Here is a 19,106-nt window from a genome sequence, read left to right on the forward strand (position 1 = left end):
TCAGGCAAGCAACACTCTCCAAATCATTCCTTGAGTTATGAAGGAAGAGATCAATAATGCAAGAGTAGAATTATGTATGACACAACAACTCAGAACTAGAGACAGTTCCATCTTTACATGTTTGTTTAGCACAACAGTATAAACAGACTTAGCAGCCTTTCCAACTGCCTGTTAAAGGCCGTTAACATGGCAACAGCGAAGCTTTCACAGAAGAAAAACTGGTTTGCTGCTTACTGAAGGGGATTTATGTGATTTTGTCTGATTAAGAGTCATTGTTATTAAATGCTACAATGAAGTCATAGTCCAACATTTGTGACATTAGTCTGCAGACATACAACAGTTAAATCATATTGACGAACATGGGGTATCAAGAAGCAGGGTGTGAGGGAGTAAATCCATTAGGAACACAGGTTTCTGGGATTATTAGGAAGAGGGGAGCAAGATAATCTTATTGACATGAAACATGTCTCTGTATGGCCCCTAAATATATTTCTCTAGTTCCTATGTAATAAGACTTCCCAGACTTTTGATAACTGCTAATCATAAATCCTTGCCCAGAGATGTTTGCATGCTACAGTTCTGCAGGAAAAGATAGTTCAGAACATTTCCTTTATAACTTACTGCTTTGAAGAGTAAAAGCAATTTGCCCTCACAACTTTTAAAAGGTAGGAGAATCCGGCTTTTTCCCTACAACTGAGTTAAGATGATCGGGTCCCTGTGGAAGTGGATTTATATCCCCTTGACTGGCCAGTCCGCGTTTACCACAGGGTTAGTTCCCCATTAAGTCCACACTTTCCGCTCTCGCAGCGCAGCGCCCCGCCGTAAACAACCGAAGGCAGGGAAGGGCAGGCCGGGAAGCGCAGGCCAGCAGCACCGCGACCGGAGAACTAGCAGCGGAGTTGCTGACACAAACAAGTTCATCCCGAGAAGCTACTCCAGCAAGTGCAGCGCTGGGGCCACAGTTTGCTGCTGGGAAGGGTCGGTCTCGCCCACAGGTGCGCGCAGTAGCCAGAGCTCTTCAGGGACGAGGGCGTGCTCTTGCCAAAGGGGGGTGGGAGGCTGCACTTTGGCACACTCACCTCATCCTCCAGCAGCGTCGGCAGCGGCTCGAAGTCATAGCAACCCACCTCCTCCTCCGGAAACCCAGCCACTGCGGCTTCCACAGCCTCCATGCCGCCTGGGGAGGAAGTGGCAGGCGAAGTCTTCACCCCAGCAGCCTGGCTGCGGGCTCCAAGCCCAGCCCTCTGCGGCTCATTCCCAGCGCCTGCTCGGGCCCCCCGGGCGGCTCCCCGGGGCGGCCCCGGGCTGTAGCCCTGCCCTTGGCCCGCAGCGCGGCACACAGGCACCTCGAGCCCTCCACCCCACCCACGCCGCTCGCTTCCCTCTCCCCGGGGTGCCGCGCCCTGCAATCCCTGCCCGGGGCACGCCGTGCCTCCGCCCCCCGCCGCTTCGCTAAGGCAGCGATCCCATAGTAACGGGCACGGCCGCCGCCGCCGCGCCTTGCCTGAGCAACGCGGGCCGGACTGCAGCTCCCCCAGGCAGCAGCCGCCTCCTTCCCCAGCTCCTCCGCTGCAGGGGGCCTCGGCCCGCTGGCTCCGGCCTGGGTTACTGAGCCCTCCCGGCGCAGCCAGGTGCCTGCCCTGAGAATCACCGCCCCCCCCCCTTTAATCCCCCGTTCCCAGCCCCCTTCCGCTCCGAACTAACGCGGAGCAAACTTCAGGCAGCAACTTGCCGCCCCTGCTGGCCCCCGCCCCGCCAGCCGCGCCGCTGCCGCAGTGCTCCCTCTGCGCCCGCCGGAGCTCGGGGTGGGTGTCGGCGCGCAGGCTGATTGATGCTCGCGGGTTGGTTTGTGTCTGGTCTGCCGGGCTCGGAGAGCGAAGCCTGCGGCATGCACTGGCAGACTGGCCCTTTGCCAGGGCTTTCCAAAACCGTCAGCCCAGATATTGATGTTGGAAACTGAATGTTATCAATCCTCAAACCTCACGCTCCAGTCCTGCAATGGGCTTCATGGAAGTGGACCCTGGAGCTCTAGTGACTTCAGTGGGGCTCCAGGCAAGTGCAGGGATCTGGATCGGGAAAGGTTTGCGGGATCAGGGCCTTAACAATGATAACATTTTCTGTTTGCTTTCACTCCACTTGGACATTAAATTAAACTTAGTTTAATTTTGTCCCATCCCCGCAAATGCACACACTCTGCTGCAATTTGATCTACCACCGGGGACCCCTCACCTTGAGAGAAAGTGGCTGGGACACTGGACTACAAGTTAGGACAGCTAGGTTCAAGTCCCTGTTTTGCTACAGACTTCCTGTGTGACTTAGCCTCTTTGTACCTCAGTTCCCGGGCTGTAAAATAGGCATAAGAGAAGTGCCCAACCTCACAGGTGTTGTGAGGCTAAATACATTACAGATTTTGGTATCCAGGTACTTATGACCCAGGGACCCTTTGATGCCAACTGGAAGATTGGGTGCTTAGAGGGATCCCTTGGGACAGATATGTGCATAATCATTAAAGGGTAGCTTGTGAGATCTCTACCAAGAGTCAACATCCCACTTACCATGATAATTGTGAAATGTATGTTTGGATAATGTTTAAGGAATTATGAATCTGAACTGAAAATTGTGTTCTGAAAGTATATGAGGTATGGCAGGTCCGCAGAATGTGATAAACATGCTCCTGGCAAGCAAGAGGGAAGAGATGCTTTTCTCCATCTGTGTGGTCAGGGGTTTATTGTGAAGTGTCTTCTTCACAATGGAGGCCACTGTACAGACTGTGCCAAATACTAATCAAGAGATTGTGAAATTGACAAGAAAGCACATAGGAAAAAAACAAGCAGCCAGGGGCTCCTGTTTATGGTAAAGACAATAGATTTGGGGAGTATAAATAGGGGTGCAGGGAAACACCCTGAATTTTTTCCACTGAAGAGGCAAGCTGACAGCATGGCTTGTCTCATGAATGGAAGATCACAGCCAAGACTGACTGTAATATGCTGGAAGGATCTGGGGTGAGTTGTGTCCTATAAGGCATGACAGTAACTAACAAGTCTAGGCTCCAGAATGCATGTTATGATTTTATAAATAACCATTTGTTTCCAATATTTTTACGTGCCATCACTTGAAACTCTGTTAAAAAAACTTTTACTTTTTTACCACTATACATTTATCTCTAAGTGCTGCATGTTATGAGGAGCAGTGATCTGAGGTGTAACTGATAAGCTGGGGTGTATTATCCCTTTGGGAGCAGTGAATCTGTGAATAGTGAGAGAGCGTTCAGTGGAACAGGGCAGGGACTGGACACTTGAGGGGGACGCTCTGGGGGCCTTAGTGGTGGGAGTGTGCCTATTGCTAGCGTGCAGAGGGATGTCAGACCCAGGTAGGTTGAGAGGGGAGTGCTTATGTTGCCTTTGGAGGTAGGGAGCTGACTCATGGCAGGCAGGACAAGGCTTCCTCACACAAAGGGCGGGCACTGCAAGGTGCCTCACAACCCAGGAAGCATCACAGTACTATAGTAATGCGGGCTACCCCCAATAGCTTTGGGCATGTCTACACAAGCACTTGGGTTGACACCCCACTTTGGTGGGCAGTAAGTGCTTATGTAGAAGTGTCCTAAGACAGCGGTAATGGGGAATCATAGAAATGTTAGTAAATCTTTCTACATAACATATACATTGACCTCATAGTGTCCATTTAAGCTTTAAAAGGTGGAAAGAGGGATGCTTTCTTAGGGGTTCTGTTTTTTCTCTCACTTCCCCTTCACATGATTATTGGAAGCTGGCTTTCTGCTGTGATTTCACTCCTCTCCTCACCACACTACTACAGTTCTACACCCTCAATACTACAGTAAGGACTGGGGAAATCTTCCTGACTTAAAGTTGCTGTGTGGAAGGGCAGGCAGCCTTTGTTTGCCTGTGCTGCCTCTTGATTCCCTTGCTCGGACTTGCACAGGTTGAAAAAACAGAGCCAAAGAAGAGAAGTGTTGGACAATCCATACAAGCAGCTAGTGGAGTGCAGCAGCAAGATAAAGACCAGGAACCATGAGAAAGTCAGGACAATAGAAGATCACATTCCAAAATAGGTTACTCCTGTTGTCATGCAACAAGTTTCTTATGTGTGTGGAATCCTCCACTTACAATATTTCGATTGTCTAACATGATTGCTAAGCAAATAACCCAACCAATTGTAAGTTGTACCAGTTCTCATTTGGAGGAAGAATTCCTCACTTTGGATCAATATTAAGGCAGTTTTTACACTCCCGTCACAAATCATTTGTGATTTATTTGAATTTGATGATTTAAAAACTTACACAAATTTCCCTCATTCAATTTGGAACAGTTAGAAAATCACAGATAATTAGGATTATTTCAATGTTTAACTACCCTTACAGGTAAAGGTGCACAGTTTACATTTTGTAAAGTGCTGTTCTAATGTTAACTAATGAATCCTCACACTTCCATGAAGTGGTGTTATCCTCATTTTACAGAAAAGGGGGGAAAAGTCAAGACAAAGAAATCTGATCCTGCAGCCCTTAATCCTGGGAGTAGTCCCACTAAATTTAATATCCAATTTCAGCTCTGATGAAAGTAGATACAATTTCTTTGGATAGGTTCATTAGAAAATCCAGGCTCAGACCAGTTCAACAAATTTTAATTTCACTGACCATTGCTGCCTCAGAAGGCTTGCCAAAGGTTCTGGCTGTCCATTTGGAATAACTTAGTTGTTCTGTATGTAGGGTCTGAGCACTGGGCTGGATTTATTAAGAACCAGTTTGGTACTGATACTGCCAATATAATATTACTTACATGTCAAATGGATAACATAATCCAGTAGTGACACTATCTTCAGCTGCTGAGAAAGCATTCAACCTCATGAAGTGGAAATATTTATTCCACATGCTCACTCTGTTCCAAAGTAATTGGGAGTCAAGGTGTCATTGTTAGTCTCTTTTTAGAGTAGCTCTGTACTTTAATGAGACACATCGATTGAAGACCCATGTCACAGTTCAGGGTAACTGTATCTGTACTGTCCCTCTATGATACAGCAAAGGCACCCACTCTCTGTCTTCCCCTGGCTGCCATCTCTCTGCGGTGGAGACCCACATCTCTCTCCCTTCTGAGCTGAGCATCACCAGGCTGAACAGTTCCCTGCCTTCCTCCTGATCCAGCAAATAGACAGGACCTCTGGTCCACGGAGGGCCCCCATCCTTAGGGAAGGGTTAGAAGGACTTGGCTTACTGAGGCCCCATAAGACTGTGTTCTTGGTCTGAGCTGAAGCAGTGATGAATTTGAAACCACAAGGAAACTCCAGGAGGGGTTTTGAAGGACTGCACCTGCCAGAGCCCATGTTAGGGGTCGGTTGATCGCTGGTAAGCTTATTAGCATACATGTAGGTTCTTCTATTGTTTTTAATGTTTTCTCTGTAGCACTTTTACTTTAATAATAAAACAGGCTTTAATAGGAAGTGCTGTGTTGTACCTTATAATGGTGAGCAATTATTCTATTTTGAAGTTCTGAAGAGAAGCTTGCTTAGGAACCCCATCCTTTTCTGGGAATAACACAGTGAAGGCAGGGAACTGTTCAGGCTGAAGCTATCCCAGTCAGAAGAGAGAGAGCACTACACCAAACAGAGGTAATGGCAAGGAGAGCACAGACTATTCTTCCAGGACTGTTTCCTCTCTTCTAATATCTTCCTTTCATTTTTCTAGACTGCTGGGTTACCAAATCTTAAAAGGGACACCAAAGGACGGGGTGGGATGCCCCTAAGGCCCTACTTCCCTTAAAAGAACAAACCACCCTGTCACAGGAAAATTCTAAATGCTCTCTTTAGATGGTGGGCTGCCTCCTCAGCTACACAATTTGCACCCTGGTGGGACAGTCTGTATTCTACCCTACTCCAGTGGTCCTCCAAGGATCTTAATTGGTGGCTCCTTCATGGACCCATGAGCATGGGCATGTACCTGGAGCAGTTCACCCTCCCTCCCCCAACACTCACCCCTTTTGCAGCATGAGGGAGACTCTGGTGCAAATTTACATTGAGTGCATCAGGTTGCAGCCCCTTTTCCAGCTTCTCCAAAACCTTCTCCTTAGGTTCTGGCTGCATTTTTCCCTGCACCCCCCTGATCTACAGTCACTGCGTCCTGATGTTGGTTAAGGCAGCCATCCATCATACCAGGAGGAGGATGCTGGAGGGGGAGGAGCTCTGTGACTGTGGGACCTATTTCCGCTCCTCCCTCAGGTTACATATCCGAGTAGAGTTCCTCTGGGATGTGTCCACTGGCTCCCTGGATGCCTTTGAGGAACAGTGGATGCTGTTTGGGATTCTCTGCTCAGTGTCCCCCTTTAGCACCTTGATTTTAACCCTATGACCTCACTCCTGTCTGTTTTTTATTTGTTGTCCCCCAACCTTATTTGAGCCCTGGGCTCAGTGGCTCCTCCCCTTAGGCTGGGGGAGCGGCCATTAGATGTTGGTGGGCTTCCACCCCCTGCAGGAACTCAGTAGGTACACAGATGTGCAGCTGACAATGGGGAACTGGGAAGATGGCCCTACTATCCCTACCCTGCAGCTTCTGGGCTTTATGTCCTAGGTGGGGAGTGGGTGACAAAGCCCCAGATATGCAGCTTTATGTCTTGGTCTTCCACGCCCCATTCCTTGCTTGAGGCAACTTTAAGTCTCCTTTGCTCTGCTCCAAAGCTAAGGAACTGGACCAAAGTCTTTAAGACATGCTTCCTTGGATGCATGTCACTGATGCAGATTATCTTGATTTTGGTCTTAGAAAATGACACACACACATACTTCAATCTGCAACAAACTGGTTTGGTGACATGCTGCAACACAAGTTACCACACATATTAGTTGCACTTTTTTTGGTGGGGGGAGGGGGATTTTTGGCTCCTCCCACTGTTTCACCTGTGAAAGTGTGTCATATGGCCCTTAGGGTGTGTCTTCCCTAGGAAAAAAGGTGCATTCTCAATTTGAATTAACCCACTGAAGGTGAAATCCCAGTGAAGACAAGGCAGGTTGTAATGTGTTTTTATAGAGAGAACTCCCTTGAGGGAGTTATCTCATATAGTCCAGGTTAAAGAGTAAGCTTGGCTCCTCCACAGTCTTTAACTCAACCTGCCAACTCCTGTGAAACTACAAAATGCCTTGTCTTCATGAGGATTTTACCTAGAGTTAGCTAAATGGGTTAAGAGCACATCATGTTTTCCCAGGGGAAAATAGCCCTTAGTAGCAAGTAGGATCAAAAGAAGAACCATAAAGCCATTTGTGTTGTATACCCCTTCATGCTGACACAGGAATCCTCTGCAGTGTTTTAGGCATTAGTGATTGCACCATTAAGTAGTGTAGGGAACCCCATGCTTCCCCCCCCCCAAAAAAAAAACCCAAACCCCACCAGGACCATGAAGTAAGCTAGTGATAAATGGAGAAACTGATTTTCAAACTCCCGGCCTCCCCCCCACGGGTGTTCTTAATGATCTGCAAATTCAAAAAGAAGACATTCTGTTTACCATTACTTCATTAAGCCTTTTTGATTTAGTCATCATGGGGCTCACATCTTCATCCTTTCAAATGCCTGGACTTGCAGAGCACTGTCAAAAGTTAAGAGACTATGCCCTTGCCATTCAGAATGCACTGGTGGAAGACGACAAATTATCTCCAAAATATAATCTGAACACAAATAGCTGGACGAGGGAAATCTGATATATCACTTTTATGGCACATTGTGTCACTAGTTATGTATTTCATGTAAATTACTAACTTTTTTCTTTTCATTACAGCTGTTTGGTTGTTATTCTTTATAGATTACATAATTATAATTGACTGTATTAAAATTTAGGAGCATCAGCATAGTAGATAAAAGCACACATTTGTTACAGCATTAGATGATGCATTCTATTTTTAAAAGCTTTGTTTACTGGCAGTTTGTCTGAAAGTTCTCATTTTAATTTAGTTTGGGTGATACCACAGGATCCAAAGGCGGAGGAGGGGGGGGGTCAGTGTAAACAACTAGCCATTGCATGTGTTTGTACTATTTATACCCTATTCACACTGTTTGCTTTTATTAACCAGAGCTTTTTCTAATTCCATATGCTCCAATACAGTTGCTGTCTATGAAACTACTGCTCCTTTATAGCAATTATAGCCTTTAAGACAAGGGAAAGCATTCTGCTAATAGCTGACTGCAGCTGCTTTTATGGCAGCAATGAAAATGCATTATAGAAAAAGGTAAATAGTGTGTTGCTGTACCTTAGCATTAGAGTTAAGGACACTAGAATTTTTAAACCTACCCCATTATGGTTACTAATTGTATAGAACCATCGATTTGTTGGTCTGAAAGGGTTGGTGAACTGAGGCTGTGCAAGCCTCAATGGACTGGGCTTTTCTGAAAAGCACTGGAAAATTCTGTTCAGGATTACCTTCCCCACATAGTAGGAATAAGACTATTCCACAAGCATGCCCCCACCTGGGGGACCAGGTGTTGAAGACTCTACACTGAAGTAGTACAGCAGCATGGACCTGATCAAGTAACCACTAAAATGGAAGGCAAAATCCCTCTTGACATCGGTGCTGCCTCAGAAGAGGCCCCATTGAGGCAAGATGCCTGATGCCTCAGTTGCAAATACACAGAGCCAGCACAATAGTCTGTTTGTGTAGAGATCAAGTAATCTACCAATGGGAATTCAGAACACATGTAGAGTCCCCTTTACTCCAGTGGAGAATTAGTCCTAGGGAGGAGAAGTGATTTGCCTGAGCCCAGAAAGCAAATCCTTGGCAGAGCCAAGTTTGGTACTCAGGAGTCCCTGGCTCTCTCTCCCACTGTAAGTCCACTAGACCATCCTAGTTGTCATAAGTCTGGTTAATATCTTTTGCTTTTTAAAGAGATCCATAACTTCTATCTTCCTATATGGCCTCCATCACCACAGTATCTGAATGCCCGCCCACTACGTATGGATTTATCTTCAGAACAGCCTTGTGAAGCAGGGAAGTGTCACTCTTCACATTTTACTGATAGGGAAAAGAAGCACTACAATATCAAAAAGAAAAGGAGTAGTAGTGGCACCTTAGAGCCTAACCAATTTATCAATTTAACAATATCAAGTGACCTGCAAGGTCATACAGGAATTCTGTGACTGAAATGGGAATTGAACTTGTATCTTGAATCCCAGTCTAGTGCCTTATCCACCAAATCCCCCACCAAACCATCCTGCCTCAATTAGTTTGTAATTGGATCTTTATAAGATCACATATAAATCCCTTTGCCTTTATAACCCATTTTAGTAGTGTTCACTTGAAAGCACTGAAAAAAGGTGGCACCTGATTATTTTAAAACAGTGTGCTTTTGTGTAACAAGATACTCTTGGCAATTTCCCATTGGAAAATATGCTAACAGGATGGTAACTGGCCTGCTGTCAAAATGGCATCTCACAGTAATTTGTCTGCATCTTAAAGCTCAATTTTAAAAAGCAAAAGTAACTGATGTGCAGGCACAGTAGTTATTTTGAAAACACTTGTATATCTCACACATTAAACTATTTCCTTAAAATACTTTCTATGGAGATCTATGGTGTCACTACAATTAGAGTACAATCACAAAAAGACTGGTAAACCAAAGGCTTCCCCCACCCATGTGAGAATGAAACCAGTCACATTGGTTTATCCAAGGCTCATGAAGTTGGTGATCTGCTAGAATGCCCTTCTGCTACAAGGCCAAGGAATGGATAGTCTGGTGGAACTATGCAATTATCTGGTGTCCTCCACAATTGATATAAATCCCCTCACCCTCTTCCAATCCCCTTCTCAAGAGCACAGATGTCCATAGTTCATTAGCAAACCGGGGGGCATCAGCATTCACATCACACTCCTCGCCAGTACCTGGCCTCGGCTGGGGAAGCTAATGTGCGTATGTTAAGATGACGACTAGAAAACTATGCCTAGTGAAACATGAAGGTAGGCAACTAGGAGACAGGTAGCACATATCTTGTCTCTGTTGCCAGCAAGTTAAGATGTCCCACACCTTCAGCTTCCTCATTTCTTTCCAGTGAGAACTTACCTTCTGTGCTTTATGTAACTCCCTCTACATGAAACTGAAGCCAAAAGGTGTAAAGAAATTCCAGCTTGTGTAATATGCAACAGCTCACCTCTTAAGTAAGAAAAAAATGTCGAGTTCATGCCAAATGGGTGCTCTCCACATTCCATTGCCTCTCCATTTGTTACTGATTACAATGCAATGCCTGGCTCTAATCTTTAAGGCCCCATAAGTACATGGCTATTTCAGAGATTGGTTCTCCATCTGTGCTCTGTCAATGCCACTGCTATCAGTGAAAGCTCATTGGCTGCTGAAGCCTAGTGAGAAATTCTCAGAAGCAGGTGTCAGAATGTTCTCAGTAGAAGATCCTAGACTGTGGGACTCTTTTCCAGAGGTGATTAGAATGAGTGATCATTTTCAGGGTATGATCACAAAACAACCTTTCTGCAGAGACCTTTAGTCAACAAAGAAGTGACAGAGGGTCAAATGTCCCGTCCCCCGGCCTTCTCCCCCCCCCCCCAAAATCAGTTGGCCTTGCAAGTGGTGAAGAGTAGGGTCTTTTATAAACTGAATGCAAGTCTTCATTTGTATTGACACCTTGATAATTTGGTAATGGATGCATCAGTTATACGCCTATGCTCTATGCCACTGGGGACTCCCCTCCAGCGAGGGGATGAGATCAGTGCTGACCCCACTGTGCTGCTAGAGTGACACATCATAGGGAAAAAAACAAAGGAGAGAATTTAGCCATGTACACCATATAAATAAAACAAGCAAATACAGAGAAGAGACTAAACCCTTATCCTTGCAGCAGGGGGGAAATGTGCAGTTCTCCCTTCTGGCAGGGGAGGTTATCAACTGCACAGAAGAGACATTGTGTTTCAGATAGGTCATTAATTAGGCAATGGCAATTATCTCTTGGATAAAACTACAGCTATTCCAGACCCCATAAAACCTACTGAATCACAGTCTATGCCTTAGGAATTTGATAATCCAAATGAGTCAGCTGAATAAAAGCCTCCTTAAAGCTAGAAGTTGCCCAGATCTTCTCTGGGACTCATCTGGACCTATAATGTGGTGTTAAATATTAATTCTTGCTAAGTTTGTTTTATATCATGGAAAAAAAGGAAGAAAAAAGATATATTGTTTTTTTAAATCTGTAGCAGGCAGGTGAGAAAAATGAGGACTGGGGAATGTCCTAGGCAGGAGCCTACACAGAAAGAAAAAGCCAAAATAAACTTAGGAACACCAAACCCTGCTTTCCTCAGTCTAATTCAGTTCCTTGTTTAGCATTTGAAGGAAGTGGTCATGGTTCTAGGGTGAGCTGTGCCTTTGACCCCTCAAGCAGTTTCTCCGGGGGCACCTTCTTCAGGCCCACATCTGCCCAAGTAACAAGCCCACATCTGCACTTCTCTAGGAGTGGAATCCAGAGATTCACCCCACTTTCAGGCAGGATCCCCAGGCTACAGTGCCAATAGGTAAATGCAGTGACTCAGCACAGCTCCATCAAAACAAAATGTTATTTATACAAAGGAGCATAGCAAAGAAAAAAAGTTAAAACAAGAGTCTATATGTATATTGTCTTACTTAAGCTAGCACTCCCCTCACAACTTGGGTATGCCCAACTTATTTCAATAGCCCCTACCCTGTATTTCTGGGGACCTTACAGCCTGCTACTTTTTGCAGACTGTGTCTTGTGTCACAGATGGTTAGCTTTTAACCACTTTCAAGCTCTAAGATTTCCTGCCTAAAGGCCCCTGAAGTTTCAAGCTCAGACTTGTCTCCAGCCCCCATGGGATCAACCAGACTTCTGATTCCACACACATACATTGTCTGTTTTAATACTGGCCAGTGGAGAGGTCTACAGCCATTGACTTTGGTTCCTGCAGATACCTGGCTAACCAAGTCTAATTTAACTGATTTAACCCTTAGCTAATCTTAGCCAGCAACACAACAATCAAACCCACAGAGACCTATTCATCTATATAACAGCCATAAATTTAATACAGATACCTCCCATGTAGTTCACCAAAGCATTAATCATAGGAAATCACTATTTTCACATTTCTCCCCCTTTTGCATCCATGTAAGGCCAGCCACATGAAGATCCAAAAATATATGGCCAAATTCACTGGGCCATTAGTTCTGTGTGGTGTTGCTCCAGCAGTGCCATTACACCAGCTTACCTGGGGATTCCCCTGACATGAGAGAATCTGAGTGGCACAGGGTCAGTGAAGTGGGTCCTATACATATGCCCCCCTTGTGTAGGAGAACAGCCGAAGGGGGGGAAAATAAAGGGGGCACAACCAAGGAACTGCTACATGCTCCTAACTCCTGACTGCTGGAGTAGCCTTTGTCAGATGGGAGTAACTTCTAGGGGGCTCTATCAATGCAAAGCTGCCCATTGGGAGGATTCCCCTGGTATAAGGAGAACTTTAGGTGTCACAGAGCCACTTAGTGATGCCTAAATCATCCTTTCCTGGGGCAAACATAGTGGGTAAGAAAGTATGGCAGAGGCATCTCTGTGCCCTAGTGATCCCTGGCTGCAATAATTTGGGCAGTGGCCACAGTTGGAGAAGCCCATTAACTTGGCCCGCGGAGCAGACTGGTCTAGGATTGGGGTATTGATGCCTCAAGCCAGCTTGGTATCCTAATCCTCCTCAGCTCTGCCAAGTGTATCTGAGCTGCAGACATAGACATAGCAAATACACTCACTTAATCAATATGGAGTATGCAACAAGCAAAGAATTTCAGCCAGGAAAATTAAACTGTATCAGCACATGAAACAGTCATTGTCCAGTCATATCACTCCTATTCCACACCAGCAATTCACCTTAAAGTCTCACCATTGACTAGTATCTGCCTTTCATCACTTAATCAGTATTTAAAGCTGTGTCTGATGAGTCATTGATCCTAGTTACATCTCCAAGGTGTATGTCACTGGGAAGTCTAAGAAAGAGTACAAAGCACTTTGCCACCCTCCAAAGAGAAGTAAAAGATGCCTTTTTCTTGTTTTCTCATTTGTTTTACAATAGCAATAATCTCTATTGCTTTCATATACTTGCAACAAATGGCTTTTGCAATCAATGAAATGTCTTAGCTTTGCTTTGGCTATTAATCATTCTCAGTAACCATTTATTGCTTTGTATATTACAAAACAACAGTGGGAGAGCCCAGACTCCCCTATCACGCACCCTTGTTATGAAGTGCATGAAAACCCTCATTTCAACCCCCCGTGGGCAAGCAACATGAGGATAGATTTTGGAAACTCTGCGGCTGGGATTAGACACCCTCAGGGTTGATGGATGGATGGCAGGTCCCACACAATCTGTGGATGGGGAACCCAATATCTTCCTTAAAACTCTGCTGAGAGGTACAAGGCTAACTGGTGACCTAACCGGAAGGTTGAGTCAACACCTACCAAATGGCAGACCACCATGAGGTGAGACAGTATCCCAAGAGACATTGGATCTGCAGTGACTGGAGTCATAGGGCCCTAACCTGTACTTCAGTAATGATACACCCTGCCTAGTCTACATCTGCATCTGCATATGAAATGAGTCTGTGCTTTCAGTGATGTAGTTTTAGGTTATTGCAGCACAGAGTCACACAAGATACTTAGACACAAGAACAACTGAAAAGGCTGTCACTAGAATGTCCAGGGTTTTTAAAAGGAATCCTTTGTCATTTGTTTTTTTCCCCATTAAGCTTTCAGAAAGCATTGATCAGCCCTGAAGAGTGGTTATCTAATAATGAACCATTTATGCTTATTTTGGTAATTAAAATAGGTTTACTGCTTTTTACTCCTTTTAGTTCTGCAGAGCCAAATAAATTATGAGGGAGAGAGCTGGATTCTATTCCTTATGTATCATTGACCAAGTTGTTTACTCAGTTCCAATCAAATTTAAATTATATCTGTGTAAACCCCTTGAAGGGCAGGAGTAGGTGCAGGACTGCAACAGAAAGGTTGGCACCTGGTCTTGGGCATTTTTCAGATACCGTAGGCCACACCTCACTTTACCCCCATATCTGTGATGAACTTTTGGGATGGCAGTTTCCACAACTGCAACCCTAGCTTAAAATAATCTTGTGGCTTGGTGGAAAGGGTGGATTCTCAATTTACCTCCTGTGAACGTTGCTATTCAGTGCAGAACATTATTTTATCTTTACCACTGTGTGGAGTAAGCTGAGGATTAGAAAGAGTCAAGAATTTGTTGACAGAGGTTCCCCCCCACACATTCTTTTTAAATCAAAAAGTGGTGATTGAAACTGACTCCCCCCCCCCCCCCCCAGAAAAGGGTCAGTTTCAAACAAGAATGTTTCTCATGTCCAGGATGGAATTTCTGGTTAAAAAACCCACCAAACCAGAGAGAGAGACTCCTACCCCAGAATAGTCTGGTGATGAGGGCAGTAACCTGGGATACAGAAGACCTGATTCAGCTAGAACAGGGACTTGAACCTGGATCTTCTACTGCCCAGGTAAGTACCCTCACCAGCAGGCTATTGACTATTTTGAGGTGGACACTTTCATCCAACCCCCTCTCTCCCTCTTCCATCCAAAAAAGAGCACATCAGTTTCATCCTGTTGTGGAACAGAATTTTTTAAGTGTTTGTGGGAGGCAAAAGCCATTTCCCACCTAGTTTTATTGGGTCTCACTTCACCTGTCTCACTTTTAAGTGTGGTTACAAAAGACCCCCTTTTAGGGTGACCATATTTCCCAAAGGGAAAACAGGACACCACGTGGGGCTGGCCCAAGCCCCTCCTTCCAGCCACCTGCAGTCATCCCCCACACCCAGCAGAGCTGTCCCCACCCGCCCGCCCAAGCCCTGCAAGCCTCTACTCGAGGCTGTCGCTCGAACCATGCCGGCCCCCGCACTCCACAGCGTTCCTCTGCACTGCACACCACTTTTTTTTGGTAAAAGTGGATATTTGACCCATTTGCTCTTGCCAACTGATTCAGTTGGCAAAAGCAAATGGGACAAATGCCCGCTTTTGCAAAAACAGTTGGGATGGCCGGGACGGGGCTTAAAAAAGGGACTGTCCTGGCCAAAATGGGATGTATGGTCACCCTACCCCTCATTGTTGTCTTGTGAACTGACCAGAGTGATTCTATGAGGGACTGTATCTTTGAATTGCGATGTAATCTTGGGCAAGTCATGCACTCTGTGCCTCAGTTGTAAAATGGTATGAAAATGCTCCAATCTTTTCACAGCACTAAAGATCTATGGCTGTAAATATGCTAAAGCAAGGCAAAGTATCATTATGGATTATATGTTATTATTGTGGGGGGTTTTTTTAGGATGGGCTGATAGCATAATGCGTCACCTTCTCACTTGTTAGAATATTGTATTTTTAAAAATATGAGCTAAACCCTCAGATTTTTACCAACCCCAAACTTTGGAGATGTTGGAACTGGATTCAGCCTGGCATCCAAACTTTACAGCAGTCCTCCCTCTTCAGAACCAAACCCTTGAATCTGAACAATTTCAAACTTAACAGCTCAGCTCCAACTCGTTTGTTATACATTCAGCTGAGACAAAGCATCACCCATGAAACCTTGGCATCACCAATAAGAAAAATATGTTCTATGAAAAGCAGCTTAGAGCTGCCTGAAGTATCTCAACTACAACTTACAATTATTGAGGTTTGAAATATATTATCCACAGACATTTATATAGAATAGGAATTGCAAGGATACTTAATAGTTTAGGTGTTATCTTAGTTTAAGGTCATTCTCTCCAGTTTATGTTTTAATCAAAGTAAATAAAAGTTGATTACTGCAACAGTGAACAACCAAAATGACATACATACAAAAGCCCAGTGAAAAATTATTGTTAATACAACCTCCCAAACCATAATGTTTACAGTACAGACTGCAGTGCTGGTAATTTAGAATTGATTTGAGACACAAAACTTTTCTTAAAGTTTGTTACTTCTAAAACTGCTCTATAGCATCTAATAAAGGTACAGTGTACATTCTGTTTCTTCTTACTAAGGTGAAAAGATGGATGAGTTGTTCTTTATTTGCAAATTGATTTCAGTAACCTCTAAGGTATTCCATGCTTATGTTTTGGACACATTATTCATCATGCTTCTATTTTGGAGAAGTTATTTTGAATCAGTTAGCATGCTCTCTTGTTTCATTGTAGTTTTCTATCACATTTTTATATCAATTTTATATAATTACATCAATCACTGCTGTTCAAAAGCTAGAAAATATAAATATTACCCTGCAAATACTATAGCTCCTTTTTGTCTATTTGTATTCAGTCCTCCATTTTTCCTCTTCATTGCATTATTAAATAAAGAAAATTAATTTATTCAATGAATCATGTATATAAGTAGAGAAAACATGCATGAGTTTCTTGATATACACCAACAAATTACATATTATCCATCAATAATTTTATTCACTGATGTGGAATATGAAATAGGGAGTTGGCAACTTTCCATGAATTTAATCAAATGTTCTTTTTGTATTTAAAGTTTTAAAGCTTAAAATAAGAAAAAAATGTTAATCAGAAATTCCAATCAGACTCCCCGCCAAGTCAAATCTTTTGCAAAGATCTTAGACATCTCATATAATGGAGTTCTTTTTTTGCTTTATCACCTAATAGGCTGTCCTCTTCTGTACTGGCTGCTGCTTGATATGGTGATAAATTTGCTTCTAAAAACCTTCTGGCATCTTCAAGGTTATGAAAAATGTGTGTTTTATTACTTACAAAACTACATTTTATCTAGTTATAAATTTGCCACATCAGCCTTAATACATGTGTATTCTATTACTTTCTTTCTGCTCTTCAAAAAGTTAGAGAGTTTACATCAGTTGTTTCAGAGAATGTGAAATAATTTTTATTCATAAACTACACCACTTAGTACAAATTTTCTCTTTAAAAAAGGAGCAAAGGCCCTTGACATATAATCAAAGCCATACAGCAGGGTTCTATGCAAAAAAACATTGCTTGAGAAGTGTGAGGGAAAATAACTTCTTACTGAAATAAGAATATTAATGTAGGGCAAAAATTCCTGTAAACCTTGGCTTGTCTTACAAGGGCAAATTGACCTGAACAGCTATTGCAAAATAAGCTATACCTCCCTGCAACCTTCTTTATTTATAAGGAATATACAAGGTCCTTGTGACAGGGGTTGGGACTCACCACTGCAGCGTCTCCCGCTGGCACATCTGGGAATTAGCTCTGTCCTCTGCAGGGCGCCCTCTGCTGGTGGTGTCCCATCCATCTCTTGCCCTGCTGGCATCTGGACCCACGTTGCTCCTCGCTCGGCAGTGTCCTCTTCAGGACGCTGCCCTCTGCTCCGGTCTAGCCCCCTGTTGGGGGTTTGGTGTTATCAGCAGTTCACCATCTGCACCTGCTGTAGTGGCCGGCTGTAGCCTCAGAGTCTAGCCCCTTCATCGCAGGGGCCAGCCACAGCCTGGACCAGACCACACTGCTCTTCAGCCAGGTGTAGTACAAGGGGGAAGGGGACCCAGGCCCACCTGCTACTCTGGGTCCTGACACAGGGACCCTCTAGCGGCAGCCTCTCTGCCCTCGTTCTCTCCCCTTGCCCTGTTATTGTCCCTGGGCCACTTCCCCTTCAGCCCTATGCACCTGCCCAGCCCTTGGTAGCTAGGCCAGCAGCCTGGGGTTTTCCTTGGCCGGAGCTCCCCATCTCCTTTTGCCCTTCCCCAGCACTGCTCTGTCCAAGGTGCTACCTTTCAGCTCAGGAGCCATTCCTCCTCCCTTGACCACCAGGGAGCCTTTATATAGGGCGTAGGCCAGCCCCAATTGGCTCTCCCCAGGCCTTCTCTGATTGGCTGCTGCAGGTCTGCATAGCGTCTCTGGCCTGGTTCAGCCCTTCTTCTCAGGGGGTGGGGCACCGCCACACCATAGTCCTGTTCCTCTGAATGCAGGAGGGACCAAAACCCAAAAGTGCAGTTTCTTAGCTTATAACCCCAAGCTTTGTTCAGCCTGCACTCCTGACTCACCTCTCTCTAGGCTTCTCTGAGGTCACACCATGTGCACAGGTTGTGGCTTGGCTCTCTCACTCTGGTCCTGAGTCTCCTTTGTTCTGTGTGTTCTGCGCCTCCACACCCCACTGCTCAGCAAAACCCACCCTCCACTCATTCAGTCCAAAACTCTTGGGTCAGTTCACAACCCCTTTTATCATAAGTGAGAGGCTTGTGATTAACTTATCCAGACAGTTATGTTAATTGAAATGTGTGTTCATAGCCAATCTCAAAGAGTCTTGTGATTGATGCGGTCACTAGTACCTCTCAGTATAACATTAAATTCTTGTGAATATCAAAAATCCAGACAAGCCACATTTAACACATAGAAAAGGTCAGTATCCTAATATATCAACAAATTTTCTGAGAGCCAAATTATGACTTGGGCAATCATAAGCAACAATCAATAAAAACTGAGATACAGAAGAGAAAATTTAAGCATAAGTAGAATCAGATAAGATCCAGAAGACTAGATCAAGAAGGCATACGGTACAGCAGTCTCAGTTTCAGAGTGGTTGTCTAGCAGTCTCCTGGCAAAATTCACATAAATAGTGGAGCAGAGCAACCACATTCTTTTCTAGAAACTTGATTTTACATGTTCACTATGGGCTTGATCCTGCCCTACTGAAGTCAATAGGAGTTTTGTCATTGATTTCAATGGGAGTAGGACCAGATCCTAAGTCCCCAGTGCACATTAGGCAGCTAGGATGTAGTTCATCAAGCATGGAGCTGGTAGTCAAAAGACCATGATTATCAGGTACCCCATCTGTAAAATGGATAATGTTTACCTACCTTCTTTATAGCACCTTAAGGTCTGCAAATATAGAAAAGCCATCAAAGTACCAAGTTGCATTATAAATAAGTTTGGAGGTCTCATTGTCATCCCCTTTCATATGTCACAAAATCACTACATGATTATCAGTCTGCACAGAAGGGATCCAGGAGTGGACTAGAACATTGCAGGTCAGGACATTTCTATGGCGCCTGCCTACACCATATCTGATGGACAACCTCTGCTCTCATTAACACCAAAATTAACTCATTTTCATGGGCCAGATCTTCAGTTCTTGTAACTTCTT

General features: G+C 44.6%; 1 protein-coding gene across 1 annotated transcript in view; it reads right to left on the bottom strand.

Moving 5' to 3' along the window:
- The window catches only part of KNDC1 (kinase non-catalytic C-lobe domain containing 1), a 129,276-nt gene extending 127,883 nt beyond the window's left edge, over positions 1 to 1,393 (bottom strand). Inside the window, exon 1 of the mRNA XM_084635433.1 lies at positions 1,080 to 1,393. Within this exon, the coding sequence (XP_084491559.1) occupies positions 1,080 to 1,172 (93 nt within the window). The 5' untranslated portion in view covers positions 1,173 to 1,393. The remainder of the gene's footprint in view (positions 1 to 1,079) is intronic.
- Between the last annotated feature and the right edge of the window lie 17,713 nt (positions 1,394 to 19,106).

The sequence above is a fragment of the Lepidochelys olivacea genome (genome assembly GCF_965140295.1).
Source record: "Lepidochelys olivacea isolate rLepOli2 genome assembly, chromosome: 7".
Classification (NCBI taxonomy): domain Eukaryota; kingdom Metazoa; phylum Chordata; order Testudines; family Cheloniidae; genus Lepidochelys; species Lepidochelys olivacea.